The sequence below is a fragment of the Diplotaxodon limnothrissa genome, linkage group LG15, assembly GCF_057381915.1.
Source record: "Diplotaxodon limnothrissa isolate DT_005_m linkage group LG15, D_limnothrissa_male_GT1.1, whole genome shotgun sequence".
Classification (NCBI taxonomy): Eukaryota; Metazoa; Chordata; class Actinopteri; order Cichliformes; family Cichlidae; genus Diplotaxodon; species Diplotaxodon limnothrissa.
This window is the reverse complement of record NC_140610.1, coordinates 6,026,376-6,044,804: the sequence shown is the minus strand read 5'-3', so window position 1 is coordinate 6,044,804 and position 18,429 is coordinate 6,026,376. Positions and strand designations below refer to the sequence as shown.

The 18,429-nt window shown below is 41.2% G+C and overlaps 2 protein-coding genes across 2 annotated transcripts; one reads left to right on the top strand and one right to left on the bottom strand.

Moving 5' to 3' along the window:
• The first annotated feature begins 342 nt into the window (after positions 1-342).
• Positions 343-7,818, top strand: wdr20b (WD repeat domain 20b). Its single transcript, XM_085372094.1, has 4 exons — positions 343-599; positions 3,127-3,309; positions 5,439-6,845; positions 7,225-7,818. Exons 1-4 carry the CDS (start codon positions 351-353, stop codon positions 7,279-7,281), a joined length of 1,896 nt encoding a protein of 631 aa, XP_085228220.1. The 5' UTR covers positions 343-350; the 3' UTR covers positions 7,282-7,818.
• A 5,671-nt stretch (positions 7,819-13,489) lies between these two features.
• mgat2 (alpha-1,6-mannosyl-glycoprotein 2-beta-N-acetylglucosaminyltransferase) lies at positions 13,490-17,755 on the bottom strand. Its single transcript, XM_085372713.1, has 2 exons — positions 17,626-17,755; positions 13,490-15,236 (listed from the first exon to the last, which is right to left on the bottom strand). The coding sequence occupies exon 2, from the start codon at positions 14,982-14,984 to the stop codon at positions 13,572-13,574; it is 1,413 nt and encodes a 470-aa protein (XP_085228839.1). The 5' UTR covers positions 14,985-15,236; positions 17,626-17,755; the 3' UTR covers positions 13,490-13,571.
• Positions 17,756-18,429: the final 674 nt, after the last annotated feature.

The following is an 18,429-nucleotide window of genomic DNA, read 5'->3' as shown; positions in this document are numbered from 1 at the left end:
TACTCTGTTTATACTCAATTGAAAGCTTTTTCACCATAGGTTTTCTTATTATTACATAGAATTTTTATTTGTATTCATTCAAAATAAATATAATTTATTTATTGCTTTGGTGGTCCATAAAAGTTGTAAAAAAACATTGATTTTAGCAATAAAAAATATTAAATAACAGCGAGTTATTTTAAGTCGATGTGTTTATTGTTTAAATTAATCGCGTTTTACACGCGCATACACTTCTGTTTTTCTGCTGGACTCTATAATTCACTGTACGCATGGCTGCGACCGCAACGGTTCAACGCATGCGCTCTCGCTGACATCCGGGGCCAGGACAAGGATGAACGGCGATTTCCAAGATGGCGGCGGAGGGAGGAGGGAAGGAGATGAACGAAATTAAAACTCAGTTCACCACACGAGAAGGTGTCTACAAACTCCTCACGCACTCTGAATACAGCCGCCCGAACAGGGTGCCTTTCAACTCGCAGGGCTCCAATCCCGTCAAGGTCTCCTTCGTCAATGTAAACGACCAGTCCGGCAACGGCGACAGGATCTGTTTCAATGTGGGCCGGGAACTCTACTTTTATATCTACAAAGGCGTGAGAAAGGTAAACAGTACTGAGCGAGGAGGCAAAGTAACCGCTGTTCGGGAGCAGTCCGTTAATTTGACATATTTAAATGCGTTGCAAACCAGCTGTCAGCTCTCTCGGCTTCTGTTATTTAAGTGCGCAGATTATCAAGAGAAGGCCATGTAGCAAACCGAGCTAAGTTAGAGACTGATTAGCATTCTTAGCTAACATCGCCACAGTTGTTTTTGTTGTTGTTGTTGCTTCGATTAGATTTGTGCGCCCTCCAAGGTTCACTAGTTAATTCGGCGAAAAGCTGTGACATGAAATTACCCAGTGAACTGTGCTATACGAGAAAAGGCTTCTCCTGTTCTGTCATGTCATGTGGTGTTTGTTTATCCTCGTTTCTTTACGTGGAAAGTGCACCTCTACACTGTCGGTGGCAATACAGACAGGAAACAACTTTGTTGTTCCTGTTAAAGAAGCCACTGACTGCATGTAAGCTTTAGACTTTGTAAGCTGTGGGCATGGAAGTGAACAGTGTTGTTTTTCATGGTGTAATGATGTGTGCACGCTACTGTCAGGACTGGGTTGTGATGCAATGTGATCCACTGTTTAGGTTGCGTGCAGTGGTGATGTCATTGCAGCAAGACACGTTTAAGCAGAGATGGTGACTGTGACAGCGGTGATCATGCTGGTCATGTGCTTGACCCGTAAGCTGGGTGTAGCGGCCAAGCATCCTAATAAGGACTCACACTTGTGTTCGTGTTTTGGTTTTCCACGAAAACTCTAACATTGCATATTGACGTTAATGTTAGAGCTGTTCTTCTGTCGTCTTTAACAAAAGTAAAGTGCAAAGAGGAACACTTATTTTGGATAATTCTAAGTTAATATGGTGTACTACCCTGCAAAGGGCAACCTTTAGGTTTGAAAAGTTATGAAGTCTGTTATTTGACAGCAAGTTAAGCTACAGAATTGTGTGGTTCGATTTTACATTTTTTGAACCCCGAGGCTAGTGTTTGACGTTTCCTTATGATTAAAAAAATCTTCAAATTGACTGAGCAACCGTAAAACTGCAATGTCAAAACATTTAACAACACTGCTGTCTATGGAAAAGAGATCCTAGAGAAAATTTTCGAATAGTGATAAAAATGCTGATACTTTTGCTACTTAATCAAAACTGCAGGGAGTAAATATTAGCCATTATAACTGTTTGCCAGTAAACAGCAATGTTAACCTGTTGATACAACAAAATTGAACCAGAGTAAATGCTGCATTAGCTTTAGGGACAGCATTTGTATTCAGGTTCATTTTCCTGATGTAGGGACGTCTCGGGTGGTTTTTAACATCAGCAATTCTCAAAACTTCCTCATCAAGTTTTGGAATCCCAGAGCACGGACTGAACTAGTGCAGCCACACACACACACACACACACAAAACCCCGTTCAGCTATCTTAGTGAGGACCTTCATTGACATAATGGTTTCCCTAGCCCTTTATCCTAACCCCAACCATTAAAAATGATGCCTAACTCTAACCCTTACCCTAAACCTAACCATAGCCTAATTGTAACCCTGACACTAAAACCACATTTTGAGCCTCAAAAAGGCCTTCAAACTTGTGAGGACCAGTGTGTGTGTCCTTACAAGTGACTGTTGGTTCTCACAAGTATAGTAGAATGCAGATTTCGGTCCTCACAAAGATAGCTAACATAGATGGATAACACACACATTACAAGGTGAAGGCCTGACTATCTCAATTATTTTGGGGTTAAATGTCTTGTTCAAAGACCCAGTGATGTGCATGAAGAAGGAGCTAATGGTCAAACCACTAATCTTACAATCAATGGGATTGCCACTTAACATCTCAAAGTTTTTCAGCCATATACAGGACAGTGGGTAAAAGAAATTGAAGCACAGCAACACATTTTGCACAGTTTCAGATTAGTGACAGATAGATCAAAATCACCATTTTGTCTGTTGACAAAAGTGAGTAAAACATTTGTCACCTGAAACCCTAACCAGGGTATGTCAGGATGATAAGTCACAGTGAGTTGTTGTACATAAAGTTTATTGTTCAAGGATTAGACAGATCCACTGCAAACAGTTGGGATCAAGCAAGTTTTGTTTGAGGTATTTATTTCTCTTTAAACTTAATATTAGCAGCTGAACATCCCTGGTAATATGTCTTCTGTGTCTAACCCAGGTGGAATATGAAGCATCCTTGTATAAATGATTTATGACAGTCTAGCCACAGCATCATCGTAGCACTTGTATTGTCAGGCAGCCATAGATGCTTATTTTATCTCATTTTATTTTGAGCTGCCTTTTTGACAACACTGATACCTTTAGAAGCGTTGCAACTCCTAACCTTTCTCTCTGACTTGTTTTATGCCCCAAAATAGACCTGAAGAAAGCGATAGACATGAAGCTATCACAAATGTTAGATTTGCATTAGTCAGGCTTTGTTGCTCTTTCTTTCTATTTCGGAATAATGACTTTCTACATGTAACAACATATCACAGTTTCTTTAATTTATTTTTAGTCATGTCAATGTGTTTGTAATTGCAGGCTGCTGATCTTAGTAAGCCCATAGACAAGAGGATATACAAAGGAACGCAGCCTACGTGCCATGACTTCAACCCCCTCACAGCTACAGCAGAGAGTGTCTCTCTGCTGGTGGGCTTCTCAGCTGGCCAGGTGCAGCTCATAGACCCAATAAAGAAGGAAACCAGCAAACTCTTCAATGAGGAGGTGGGTAGCAGTTATCATTGTTTTGAAGACAACTTGCCTCTCTTGAGCCTTGTACTATGAAGAAGGATTTGAGGCTTAGTAATGTAACTTCGGCTTTAACCCTGGATTTTCAGTGTTCCAAATGTGGTCCACTACTTACCAGGGTACATCGCCAACATAATTTGTACCGTAGACCTAATCTGCTCTACAGGTTATGTTTGACGTAAGAGATAAACAGGTATGTTCAGTTTTCTGGAATGAAGCATCACCATTCCTGGATGATCCTTGTGATCCAAGTGTGTAGATAGTTAAAGGTTGTTAAAAAAAAAGAAAAAAAGAAAATCTAAAATCTTTGTTTTTCTCTGGTGAGCATTAGTAATAAATATAAATTCTTCCTTTTGTCCAAGCTATCTGTAAGTCATTTTAAAACTTTTATTGTACTTTGAATAGACTAAACTTTATTAATATTGCTTTTTCAGTCTAGCTGGCCAAAGAAGATGAAGCTCACACATAATCAAGCAGCATCATGAATGCTTCGAAACAAAGGAACTTTATTTTTGGTTTATGAAGAGTTTCCCCTCTCATCGAAGAGGTTTCGTAAAATTCTAAAACAACTCATGGAGAATCTCAATGACTTAATCCCTAGTGGGGGTTGTCCTGAGGTCTTGTGAGCCATTGTTAATTATGTGAGTTGTCACATGAGCCAAGGTGTGAAACAAGGCTTTGGTCATTATTGTAATCAGGGCCAAGGTGGGAATCCTCTATGAGTCTTTGCCTCACTTTATCATAATATGAGGTATTTGGTGTTGTCCTGTCCTTTTCCTGTTGAGGTGGCTCTGTTATGTTGTGTAATGCATTTGTGGAGTGAGTGTTTGGTTCCTCCCATGTAAAAATCTGAACACTGCTTACTGAATTACACTGTGTTGTTTAGCTTATGTTAGAGTATTTTAGCCTTGGAATGTGCCAGTTTTTGTCTTGAGGGTTTTCCATGGTGAAACGTGTACTAGGATGTTAATGGTTGGAGAACATTTTTTGGAACTTATCTAAAAAAACTTGCCACATACTGGACAACAGTGTATTTCCCTTTGTTGTTCTCTATCCCTGGTGGATGTCTGAGGTTTGTTCTGGTGCATTTATTCTCATATTAATAAGGTGTCTCCAAAAGTTGATTCTGTTCATCTGGACGTAGCGTTTTCAGTGGGAGAAACGCTTCATCACTGATTAAAGTAGCTTCTTCAGTCTCAGCTGACTGCAGGTTTCCCCAATCTTATAAACAGTACATTTGCATAATGACTGAAACGACCTCCCAGCCCATTGTTCCTTCAGTGGGCTGGTTTCAGTCATTATGCAGGCTTCTGCTTTATAGGTTTTCTATTGTGACACAGGTGTCATCTGCCCATCTGATCTCTGAAGGCGATCAGACAGTGTTACTTTCCACTTCCTCTATGCAAAAATTGGTTACACTGGGGAAGCCATGGCGCATATTTAGTCTGTAGCAACCTTCATATTTGAATTATATGGTGGCTCATTTTCACAAACCACAAAAGATACCAGTTGCCTTCTTCTCAAGCAGTCCAGACTCCCATGACCTGGACATTCTCTGACTGAGATAACTACATAGACATATTTAGATGACTCTTTTTTTTTTTTTATTGTACTTTTGTCTCAAACACACAAACTCTCTGGTGTAATAGCTTTAGCCCTGATGCGCATGTGTGTGCGAGTGTGTGTTCATGCACGTGTTAGTTTAATTTTTAAGCCTCTATTATGTCTTTAAAATCTATTTTTATAATACCATAGTGTATATCACTCTGCTTCCCTTAGTCTTACCCCATTTCTGATTGGTCATATTCTTTCATATGAACATCCTCATAGCTAGATCGAGAAACCTGACTTAGCATGTTGTTAATCACCTTTGTGTGACCCCTTAGCTTGACTGCTGATTTTGGGGTAAGTGGTGACAAATAGAAAAAAGGTGTCATGGATATGATGAACTTTCCTTGTACAGGCTCCCAATAATGTGTTTATCAGAATCAGAATACTTTATTAATCCTTAAAGAAATTGTGTTTATGTTTGATCTAGTCCACTAGCTGACCTGTCTCCTTGTTTTTTGCTTTGTTTTTCCTTTTTTCTATTCTTCTCTTTCCAGAGACTTATCGACAAGTCGAGAGTAACATGTGTGCGATGGGTTCCTGGTTCAGAGAGCCTGTTTCTTGTGGCTCACTCCAGTGGCAGCATGTACTTGTACAATGTGGAAAACACCTGTGGCACCACAGCACCTCACTACCAGCTCCTTAAGCAGGGTGAAAATTATGCTGTGCATACCTGCAAGAGCAAATCGGCTCGTAACCCTTTACTGCGGTGGACAGTGGGCGAAGGGGCGCTCAATGAGTTTGCTTTCTCCCCAGATGGAAAGTTTCTAGCTTGTGCGAGCCAGGATGGCTTCCTGCGGGTTTTTGGCTTTGATGCCGCAGAGCTACACGGAACTATGAAGAGCTACTTCGGTGGCTTACTGTGCGTGTGCTGGAGCCCCGATGGACGGTATATTGTGGCAGGAGGGGAGGACGACCTGGTGACGGTTTGGTCATTTTTGGACTGTAGAGTCATTGCACGAGGGCATGGCCACAAGTCATGGGTGAGCGTGGTGGCGTTTGACCACTGTACCACCAGTGTTGAGGATGGCGACTTGCCTGCGGAGTTTAGTGGCAGCGACGAGGACTTTCACGAGCAGAATCACTTCAGTGCAGGCAGAGACAGAGCAAACAGTTCTCATTCTCGGCTTTCTAAGAGAAACTCTACGGACAGTAGACCGGTTAGTGTGACCTACAGATTTGGCTCAGTGGGACAGGACACCCAGCTGTGCCTGTGGGATCTCACAGAGGACATTCTCTTCCCTCACCTCCCTTTGTCCCGCACTCGAACACACACTAATGTTATGAGTGCCACAAGCCCTCCAGCAACAGGACAACCTCCTTCTACTCTGTCCACGACCACCAGTTCCGGTGGCACCAACAGTAAAGACAATTTGAGCAATAGTAGCACTAGCGGCAACCCAACTAACTCCCTCCCCGGCACCTTGCCTCGGTCCAATAGCTTGCCTCACTCCTCAAATCCAGCGGGGGGCAGCACCCCCAACAGTAACACAGGCAGCAGCAACAGCAGCAGCAGCACCACCGCCACAACCAAGGCCAACAGCATCATTGACAGCGCTTTCATCGCCACCAGCGTCAGCAAGTTTGCAACACTGTCGTTACACGACTCGCGGAAGGAGCGCCACGAGAAGGACCACAAGAGAAACCACAGCATGGGTCACATCAGCAGCAAGAGCAGCGACAAGCTAAACCAGCTCAGCTCGTCAAAGATGGCGAAAGCTGACGCTGCTAAGACTTTAGGCACTACTCTGTGCCCACGCATGGAGGAGGTGCCGCTCCTGGAACCGCTGGTGTGCAAAAAGATAGCTCACGAAAGACTCACTGTGTTAATCTTCCTGGAGGACTGTCTGGTAACAGCCTGTCAGGAGGGTTTCGTTTGCACCTGGGCTAGGCCTGGGAAAGTGGTGAGTGACGGGCCTCATGAGAATACTCTCTTGTGACACTTTAAAGTTATGTTTTGTTGTTGTTGTTGTTTTGTTTTTGAGTAATTCTTGCATTCAGGAGCAGTTGGGTTTGGGTTTGTTTGGGTTTGAGTTCACACCTCATATATATCTATATCTATCTATCTATCGCTATATATATATATATATATATATATATATATATATATATATATATATATTATAAACATTATAAACCTGCATCATTTTTGATTATAAATAGGACAGTTTGTTTAAAAAAAAAAAAAGAGAGAGCAAACCTCACGGCCTCACTGTTCTACCTCTCGTGTTACATTTGAGTAAAAACCTTTATTATCAATGTGTGTTATCTGTCTCTCCACAGGGATTGCTATCATCTCAAAACAACCCAGCCAATTCCCCCAGTGGAACAGTAGTATAGTCGATGCTGGTGCTGCTAATAACAGCTCCACGCAACAGAGACGTGGGGACGACCACGACCGAGGCCCTGCAGCGCTTCTTCACACACAGTCACACATCACATGACCTCGAGTGTTTCCTTTCATTCTCATCACTACAAGCACCCAGATGCTCTCTTTGTGTTACTGTTCATGTTAAGAATTTTGGCCAAGGCCAGAGTTAGAAACTTGACCCCCTTTGTTTTGTGTGTGTGTGTGTGCGCGTGCGCCTGTGTGGGGGAGGTGGAGTGGGTTTAAAGGGTGCTATTGGAAGTTAGATGGCAAGTTTTAAATCATCCAGGAGGCTTATGGGAAGGTTTGACTGGCTTCATTATTGCATCTATGCTCATATCAGAACGTGTCTAGTCTAACAATAACAAACTAATCCCCCAATCTCTTGTACCTGTAAATCTTCAAAGACTAGATACGGTGTAAGCATTTGTGATGATGCCTCAACCTGACCTTTTTGTGTGGGTTTAATTAAATCCCTTTTTTAAAAAAAAAAGAAAAAAAAAAAAGAAAGAGATAAAATAAATGTAATATATTCACAGATAAAGGGAATAAGATGAGGAACTGTTTTGGAGCGACAGCAGCATATCCCCAAAGCGAAGTCTCTTATTTTTCACCTCCTGGGTGATTCCTTGTGCAGTCACGGTTGTCAAACACCTGCCCAAGAGAGACTGCCTTTTACTTCCTTTTGAAACGTTTTTAAGTCCGAGTTGTCAAACTCAGGAGTTTATTTGCACAGTTTTGTTTTTCTTTCATTCTTTTTCTTCCCTTGTATATTTTGAACTCATGAGGGTGGAACAAGTTTTTCAAAACGCTTTGAAAGCACTTGGGGAAACGGCTTGTTATCGTTCTGTCTCAACGCTGGATGCTGCAATCATAGTTTTTTATATAAAAAAAAATTGTTTGCACTTAATAGTTAGAGGAGTATGGCTTTACATTTTGGAGTGTGTAAGGACTCCTTGACAAGGTTGTTATATAAATAGAATTTAAAAAAACAAACTTTGTATCTATTGAGCATTTATTTTAATATTGTTTCGGATGAAATGGGCTCTGTAATATATGTAAATATTGTACATCAGTGATTTATGAGTGAAATGATCATATTACATTAATTGAAAATCCTCATTTCAGAAAATAGTGATATTTCTAATACAGAAAATCTATACCTAATATTAAAACAAATCTTGAATATGCAGGTGAAAATGTTTCTTTTCTGTTGTACATAGAGAAATTTCAGGTGTATTTTTATTAATGAAACGTTTGGTATAGGAAATGTCTATCCTTTTGTCTAACAGGTAGTGCTGAATGCTAGCTAGCCTGTCGCTGCAGATTCCTTTTACTACGTAGACAGGTAGGCGTAGAGGCAGTGGTCTATAATTCAGCCATCACTTCGAGCTCAGGTAAACCACAGGAAGACCAACGCTGGCATAGTTCTCCTCACCCATAGGCAGCAGTCCCATCCGTCATAATACTTGTGAAACTCACTTTAACAAATAAGACTGACAACCTTGTTCTGCACACAGGACTGAAATCTGTGACTTCTGTTATATTGCCAGTAACTGATGCTGAACTTGTGAACAAACTTGACACTGTGTTGAATTACTAGCTGACATGCGTCAGCACTGGTGGTGTTGGGGGGTTAGGTGCTTGAGGTGAGGGGTGCTTTTTCAGGCACCCACACAGAACTAAGGATTTTAACAGTGGGAGCCTTTTCCTCCATGTGACGCCTATTAAAACAGCTTTGACAGACTACCTGTTCTGTTTGTGTTCACTGTTTATTTACACATGAAACTACGCGTTCATGCAACACTTATTAGTTGGACATGCACCTCCATGCTTTCTTCTGCCTGGTTAAGCGGTCAGGCTCAATACAATGTGAATTTCTTACATTGTTAACCTTTACTTTTATCGCATAGCGAAAGAAGTATTACATTTTTTCACTTCATAATGAAGGACTAGCACAACTAATAATTTCCCATGATGGCTTGGTTCCAGGGCAGGGTTCTAGGGCAAACTCATTTGACATTGTGAGCCACTTTGATCTAAAGCAACCTGGATGAGTAAAATTCCCTTTTCTTTCGATTTAATTGCAGAGATATCTTATAAGCTTTGCAATTGTAACAACATCTCAGTTTTTCAACACGACAAAGAAATCCTGCTGCGGTAAATGAATGAAATCTGGCTTAAATAGTGAGAAATAAATGTGTAAGATAGCAGGAAAACTTCTGGTTGCTCATCACACAGACTGTCCTGTCATTGCAAAACAAAGCTTTTGTTTATTCACTGCAAATGTCCCTTTTTGTGGACCAATTCTAAAAAACAAAACCAAATAAAGAGACATTTCTGAAATAATTTGTGAGAAAATAGGAAGATTTCTGTTATTTAAATGTTAATGAATTACTCTGGTGTAGCATGAACGAATGAACAGCCATGGGGGAGGTTTTTATTAGCAGAAGAATCTGTGAAACTTACGAAAACACAGTTAAAAGTCAAAAATTGATGCCCTCCTTTACATTTTCCAAAACCATCCAGTGGACCGAATTTACCGTGTGAATTCTGGCCCCTGGGCCTTAAGTTTGACACACCTTATATAGGAGATTTCTAAAATTTCCTTTTACTTCATTTTGAGAATTACCTCCCTGACCACTGAAGTATTAGTATTGCAGCTAACCAGCAGGTGGCAGTCTTGTTCAGGCAAATGAGAGCTTTTGGAATGTTTTTTCAATAACAATCACTTGATCAAACGGGGAAATTGCTGTCTATGTGATATGTAGCCTATATCCTGTTGTCTCTCCCTTGGTCTCCCATCACAAATGTATTGCTTCCACTTCATATATATTTTATATTCAAAGAGCAGAATAAAACTGCTTCTCCATAATTTATGAGCTACTTTTAGGAGAAACACAAGCACTCATAGCCATTAAACCGGCAGCCTGTGGCATCGCTGTTATGTGAGGGGAAAAAAGGTGTGATCAGCAGGATAGACTGGCACAATCATCCCGTCAGGCTGTCACTAAAACAGCTCTGACTGCATTACTGATCTCTTCTGGGCTGGCAACATCAATCTTGAGCAAGTGTCAATCAGAATTAGTGAGATATTTACATTTAAAAAACAAAAACCCCACTGATTGTAATATATGTGCTATTATTGTGCTTTCTGTGCTGTTTACAAACCCTATCACCTTTGAATGGCAATCAAACTACAGTAGCGTCGAGCACAGGCTTGAAAAGAGCTGCATCCATCTTACACCTTCAGGGAAATGGGCCCTCTTTGATAGGTATTCAATAGCTTGAAAACGAATCCCACTGCACAATCCCTCTTTGACCATCTTTTCACACTGATGCAATTCCCTCGTCTGCATGTCTCCATATATTGACCCAGAGTTTTGTTTACCTTCAATGTGTGCAACGTCTATGAATGATTAATATTGCCTCTCGGGGGCTAGAAGCCCAGACTGAGCAACATTTCATGTGATGCAGAAACTTGACATCTTAAGATACTGTGAGAAGGGAGGGAGGGGGAAAAAATTAATTCATGCCTTTATGTCAGTGATAGATTTGAACGTACACGTCTAGTCAAGTTGGGGAAAGGATCACATTAATCTAGTTTCATTTTCAAGCTCTGCAGGGATGTTTATTTAACCCGCTGCTAAGACCTGTGGTTAGTTTAGACATTAAAGAATGAGTTATATTACAAAGTCGGGATAAGAGGGTGACAAATTAAATGCAACATGGAATACAAAGTTGCTTCATTAGGATGGCTGTATTGACAATTGGCCTGGATTCTAGAGTGGATAGGCAGTTTTTTCCTCTGCGCCTTTTCAACTGCAATTTAGATAACTGTGTATCGGGAATTTTTAGGAGGGGGAGAGGTATGGATAATGGTCTTGGGCTGTACAGACCTTAAATCCAACACATAACAGTTTCTAACGCTCCAATGTCAGCTAACCATTAGTCACCACGTATCAAGAACAATGTGCCACTTCTTCTATTCTCAGTTCTATTCTAAGCCATGCTTCCCTTGTGGTACAGGCCCAATTTCTGAGTATGCACCATGGGAACAGCTGCACAATTTGCCAGTTGCATGACCTCAGAGAAGCAGCAGCAGTATGACTGCATGTCTTCACACTGCATTATGAATTGAAGTTTACTAATAAGAAATTAACAGGAACTGCTTACCCTGCAGAGATTGCATTGCTTTGTTTTTGTACCGAAGAGGAACATTTGAGAGGCTTTGTGTCAATCTAAATAGAAAAAAATCACACTAAGGAAACAACTTCCTCTACATACATTAAAGTATTTCATCTTTAATTCATGTGGTGCTTTATGCTGAGACTTGTGTCACTGAAAGGCCACCGGCAGAGTCTACCAGAGGAGGCCTTAAATGTGAACTGTTTGAAGAGTTCAGTCACTGATAACTTATTCCAGATTTTGAAAAGTATGCAGAACTGATTGTTGAACACTGCCAGGAGGATGGTTGAGGGATGGAGTGATGGAAAGGGAGTAGGGGATCAATGCAGCCAGAGAAGCCAGTGAGCTCGGGCGTCAGCGGAAACTATCAATACTGAGCTGTGGCCTAAGCACTTAAAATGTAAATGCATCTTCAATAGGAACAACAGAAAACAGAAAGTAGTGTCAGAGCCTTGGGAGCTCTCCAGGTGCATCGCGTTTATTTCTCTGTGAGAATCTCTGCAGATACAGTAGCACAACGTTATACTACATTGGGTAGGGGCAGTGACGCATTGCAACAAAACAATGGCCTGCAGTTTTATTTAGCTGCAGTGCATCACCATCACTTCTGTCAGATATAACACGATGAAAACTGTAGCTCTGCGCGCCCCCATTACTGAAAGCACTGATGGAATTGAATTCCGAACTGCTGCAGTCACTTTAATATCGAGTCTTCTGGTGTTCTCTAATAACCTGTTGAAGCTAAATGGAAATTATTTAAATAGAATGAGGTGTCTCAACGGATCTACTTTGATCTCAGCAAATTTGTGAGATATAAATACCTTCAAACTAATTATGTGAGCACAGCGGGACCTCCGAGTCCATAGTTTCGCCAAACTCGTGACTGCACCAGTGAGCACTTGCCTGCTCTTCCCAATTTACCACCTACTGAGATACAGATGGGTGACAAATTACGGGAACACCTGAATGCGTAAGTGCTATAGTGAGGGGATGCTGTAGCTCAGTTATGCTGCAAGGGTCACTGGTCAACTTAAGAGGAAGAGATCCCTACTCATCAATAAAACGTTGTTCTGAGCAGTCACCTTTATTCCACAAACATTTCCACCCTGATGAGCAGAAATTGAGTGGTCAAAAGCACAGGATGTGAGAAGTTAAGGTTTCTTCAGAGTATTTAGGGCTTGACAAAAAATTTTTGACCGGAGAGATAACGGTGGGCAGTCACCAGGCTTCAACTCAAATTCCTAAGCCAGATTTCAGACATTTTTAAGCTACTGTTAATTTGGACCCAGTTCTGCCTTGGCGCCTTTTGTAGGCCAGATTTTCATAGGTTTGAACTTATCATTTCTTAGTGTGTACTATAAGATGTTGGGATCATTTCCTTGTATGGAAAATTAGGGCGGATAGAATCCGTGGGCTGCCTTTCAGTCCAATCACTGGTATATTTCTTGTGATAGCTCCTTCCATACCCACTGACACCAGTTTTTGGCACTAGCAACAGACGTTTATGAGTTAGAAACTGGCCATTGATCCGTGGAAAAGGAGCACAGGGTAGTGCTGGTCCTAGTTTCGCTTTGGTGCATTTTTTAAACGGACCGATAAGCTGCGTAGGAAAAATTTGTGGTTCTTTCTGTCATAAGAAACTCCCGGCAACCTTTAGGCAATGTTCTGACCTTTTTTCCAGTGTATGTGTGCAGACTGAACAATAGCAACAGGTCAGTGGAAACCAGTGGCTTAAGTTATGTTGACATTACCTTTAATTTGTTTCCCATCAGTATGTTTTTAGACTTTGAATATCAAATGATGCATATAATAATCTTAAAATCTTCTTATAGAAAACACAGCAATATATATTGTTTAGTATATCAATGATACAAAACATTGCAGACTTGTTAGGAATTACTTAAATAATTCAATGTAAAGACATATTTGTGTTAAAGAAGCCAAAAATCCAACATTCGTCTTTATTTGGAACAAGCCAATAAAACAGGCAATATTAAGAATAGTCCATAAAGATTTACTTTTTCTTTATATAGGATGCAAAAGAGACAATAATATATAATAGTAGCAATTAAGGTCACTGTAATCGAACATAGCTCTTGCAGAGTTCATGATCCCTGATGTCTCCCCAGCCCCCATTTTTCACATGTGGGGCCACTCCTCCTGCCCCGTTGGCTGGCAATCTCTTTGTGATCAGGAGGTTTTTTGGGAACAGCTGGTTCCCACTGCTCTGTAGGATGTTTTCTATCTTGGTTTTCTGGTTAATGGGCATGCAAGAAGCCTTCTTGTGGTGCATGCCGCAGTCTCCGGCATGGAAAATCCGTGGTGCCTCGCTCACCATGACCTTCCAGTAGGAGGGCAGGCATGACACAGTCAAGTGTTGTAAAGACCAATCCCAGTTGTAGTCATCATAAGTGCAAAAGGTGTCGGTGCATTGGATGAGTTTCTGGTACGTCTCTCTACTCAGAGCCATCCCCATGTTGTGCTCGGTGGACTTCCAGGCTTTCACCTCCACTTTATTTGCTTTGCTGGAGTAGCCGATGTGGCTGTAGCTCCCCAGTGAGAGGATATCGCAGTCTGTGCACTGCTCCCTTTTCAGAGCAGTCATTTGCTTTAAGAGATGGATAAAGTCCGGAGACAAGTAGTGGTCCTCTTCGATCAGGAGAACGAGACCCTTATGGTCTTTGAGAACTCGAACTCTGTCCCATACAAAGTGAAGCTTCCACCACCAGTGGTGCTTGGTCTGGGAAAACTTGGCCTCCCGGTAGTGTCCAAACGAGTCAGGGTACTCTGCGTTAATGCAACCCAGTTTTAAGGCGTCTTTTTTGGGGATGTCTCTGGGGCAGTCCCTGGGGTCATTTCCAGGGAACTCCTGTGGGTACAGCTGGATGCTGAAGGGGAAGAAAATCTGGAGGACTTGGCAGAAGTCAACAGAGGCAACCACTTTGTTAATCTCAGGGGACCAGTAGTCATGGCTGAATATCAGCAGTATGCTATCCACACCTCTGGCCTTTCGTAAACTGTCTACCAATAGCTTTAGATAGTCTGGTCGGTTATGGACCTGAACTACTACAACCAAATCGTCCTTCTTTCGAGTCGTCTTAAATTTCTCTTCATTTCTTATCGTCTGATCAAAGTTTAGCTGGAAGACAATGCCACGGTAGACTAAAGTGGTATTATCCACATCTGGCTTGGATATTTTGGGTTTGTCCTTTTCTTTTTCTTGGTGTGTGTCATTTGCTTGTATAACAGGTGCTGGGACAGGTGCCCGACTGACCGCTGGCGTTGCTTGTTCCTGGTTATGACTGTTGACGCTATTACTGCTGCTGCTGCTGATGATAATGTTGCTCCTCCGCACCGCCTCCACTTCCCTGGGTAACGATCCACTGTCGTTCTTCTTCTGCCTTCCACTGCTCCAGAAAGCCAGGCCACATATGACAACCACCAGAGTCAGTAACACCACCTTCCTCTTGTAGATTCGGAATCTCATGATAGAGGGTTATCCTCTTGTAAAGGGAGAGAAGTTGATAATTGGGACTCAAGATGCAGCTGTATGGGGGGCTTACGCTTTGCACTGAGAACAGGAGCGATTTAAAAAGAAAGTGCTATCAGGCTAAGTGTTGGCAAAATTAACTGTTGTTGTAAACATGGATCCCACTGGAATGTCACTGGTGCTGAATGAATATTCCATAAGGCATGGCGGTTTTTGAGAGGCAGCAGAGTGGCAGTGTGCGTGCACCACCTGAATGAAAAATAAACCAGAAAATAAAATTAAGTGCATTGTGACAGGTGGGGGTAAGGCAATGTTACGAAAATCTTGACAGAAATTTGTTTCCACAGTATATAAAGCACATTGCCATGCTGGAACATGGAAAAAGACATCAATTGATGTTTAAGCATATACTGTTGCAAATTACGCAAGACCAAACTCGGTGCAGTAATCATCACTCATTAGCTTTTGCCATCCCACACACATAAGGTAGGTCACTTGGTAACAACTGAACCACCTACACGACAAATGCGCAAAACTAATATGGTGATAACTGTAGGAAACAGCATCAATCTCCGTAAATGGCTAATAATCAGACCTGCAGTTTAAGTTACCATGTCAATCGGTTTGAACTTCTTCTATTCAAACATACAGTGCAGTACTATGAAAGTTTTAGGTACTTCATGCAGAACACTGACCAGTCTATCTGTTAAAGTGCTGCAGCTGAGTTTTGACGTGCACATAAAAGAAAAGCATTGTGCTGTATTGTTAGTGATACTTGAATGGCTTTACCTGGCTGTGAACCAAAAATATCTTGGTTTTTTTCTTGTTTTTCCAACTTTACTGCCAGAACCCACTAACTATGGAGTGATTTCACTCTCAGCTCTGACATCTGACTTCCAAACCAAATGTAAAGCAATACTCACAAAATAATGTTATCAGGGTAGGAGATGCCAGGAAAAAATTCCTGTTTAGGAACTATTCCCTAAGAGCGTCTCATTCTATAATCACAATGGAAAAATTTAACATACACATCGCATAACAACCAAGCTGAATTTTTTTTCTTATAATTACAAGTAAAATGATCACTCAGGAGAAAGTTAAATGAAACAGAGTCTATCCTTCTTGAAAATGTTGTACTTGGTACAGAGACAGTTTTTTATCATATAGCTTTGAGATCAGTTTAGTTAGAATTAATCAGATTAGATTATTAGACAGGGGCTACAATCAAGGAAGACAAAATTCAAATGAAAAAGAAGCAGATTTTACAAAGTGCTTAAAACAAGCTACCTGCCAAGTGCCACCAAAAACTGTCAACATAACTGCTGCTGTTTTACAGGCAGAACACTGACCATATCAAATACAGATTTCTGTATATTTACTGTACTTTGCATTGAGCTAATACCTGAAAGCACCTCCAGTTTACTTATCTTCCCTTATCTGCAGAGTACAGTTAACATATCCAATAAAATGCATTTAGTCTGATGACAATGTAAAAGTATATATTATGGTTTCACAGACATTCAATAAATGATAATCACCGAGCTTTATTAGAAATATACATGCAACTGGCTGCCAGCCAGCCCCTACAAAGAGTATCACAAACGCCACAATTGTGATTTCATCCAATCCTCACCCTTACCCCATACTTCATCTTCGCTTATATCGTTAATGTTGGTTAAAGCTCAATGCTTCTAATTTGCCCTCCATTTATTTTCCTCCTTAACTGCATTATCAATATTGATCGCTCATTTCTGCTGAGCAAACCTCCATACTTTATTCGTTATTAAATTAGTAGTCTCTCAGGCTGACTACCTGACCATTTATTCTGTTTTCTGGTTGCCTGAAAACTCTACTTAATGGTAGCATCCAGTCCAGACTGCAGTGTGTCACCGACACTGCCTGAGAAAGGTATCTGATACCTACTAGAGTCTGTGATAACAGAAGTAAACACATTCCCTGTAACTGCCCCACACAGACATATACATTAAAGTAAGCCCCAAACGCTATTAGTAAATGTGCACAGAAATGTATTAATATGTGATGTGTACTTTAAGGAAAGCAGCTAAATGCAGGAGTAAAACGATACAGCTCTCTAACCCACATTCTTCAAATTATTGTAATTTGCATGCCCACATTCGGCTTTTCCGTGCTAAATGCTTTCCACACGCCTCCTGCCAAATCAACTCAAATATTTGGTCTACAGCTTAAAGTATTTCCCATTTTAATCCACTTAATTTCTTTTATCGTGACCTAAACCGGTTTATACTAGCAGTACAAGCGCCTATCATGTAAATGTGCAGTTTCGTCTTGGAGCCTACAGCACAAACCCCATCAGTTTTTTTTTCTGTCCTAAATTGGCCGCCGTTGGACAACACCGAGCCAGCGGCGGCTTCAATCGATTTTTTTAAAACCACGAGATACAGTTTTTAGCATTTCGCCGACTGACACAAAACCCACAGAAAGCAGCCGAAAACAACGGCGGGCGCCTCGGCTTCGCTCTTTTATGACAGCCAGCATCACGGAAATGCTAATAGCAAGTTAGCAACGGCGTCAGCTAGCAACTTGCAAGTAACCCGCCCGGACCGAACCACCGTCAACACCGTGTCGAACCACAACAACCACGCTCACAGTAGTTTACCTAAAACCGCAGAATCCGTGCGGAGCTTTCACTGTGAAGAGTCAGTACGGTGGCTTCCCATTCTCCTCCATACCGTTCTGCAAAATGCACGGCAAACGCAACTGTCGACTAGCTGTGTGAAAACACTGCCTGTCGCTGTCCCACAATGCAACGGGCCAGCGGGGGGCACCAGAGATACCCGCTTGAATCCCCGCTGCTGCTCCTGCTGCTGCAGATACTCTGCTCTCTAAACTGACCTGATGAGGTTTGAGTGGCTAGGAAAAGTTATTGGGCCTGTTTGAAATGTGATTGACCCCCCAAAAGTAATTTCCCATGTTTTTATGTGTGATTTGCTTTTTTTGATGTCTAAAATCTGTGCTTGTTGGGGGTAAATAGTCTGTGGTAAACAAGATTTACGAAGGGGTTATATATAAAATAAAGAAATTACTTGTTTTTTGTTTCTTTGTTTATTACCTTGCATTATTATACCTACATTATATTCAGTCATTTTTGACTTTATAGACTTTATAAAAAATTTTAATGTCAGTGTCATTTTTAACCTGGATGAATAAAGGCTATATCAAAGTTGTTGTTGTTTTTTTAAGTCGCAGACTAGAATGATCTTTCTAGCTCTAAATGACTTGATGTAATTTACAATTAAGTTCAGTTGAATTCAATTCAGTGTGTTTAGTACCAAGTCTTAACAATAGTGTCCTCAGGGCACTTTATATTGTAAAGTCCCTACAATAATAGAGAGAGAATTCCAGCAGTCAGATGATGAGCAAGCACTTGGCAACAGTGGAAAGGAAAAACTCCCTTTTAGCA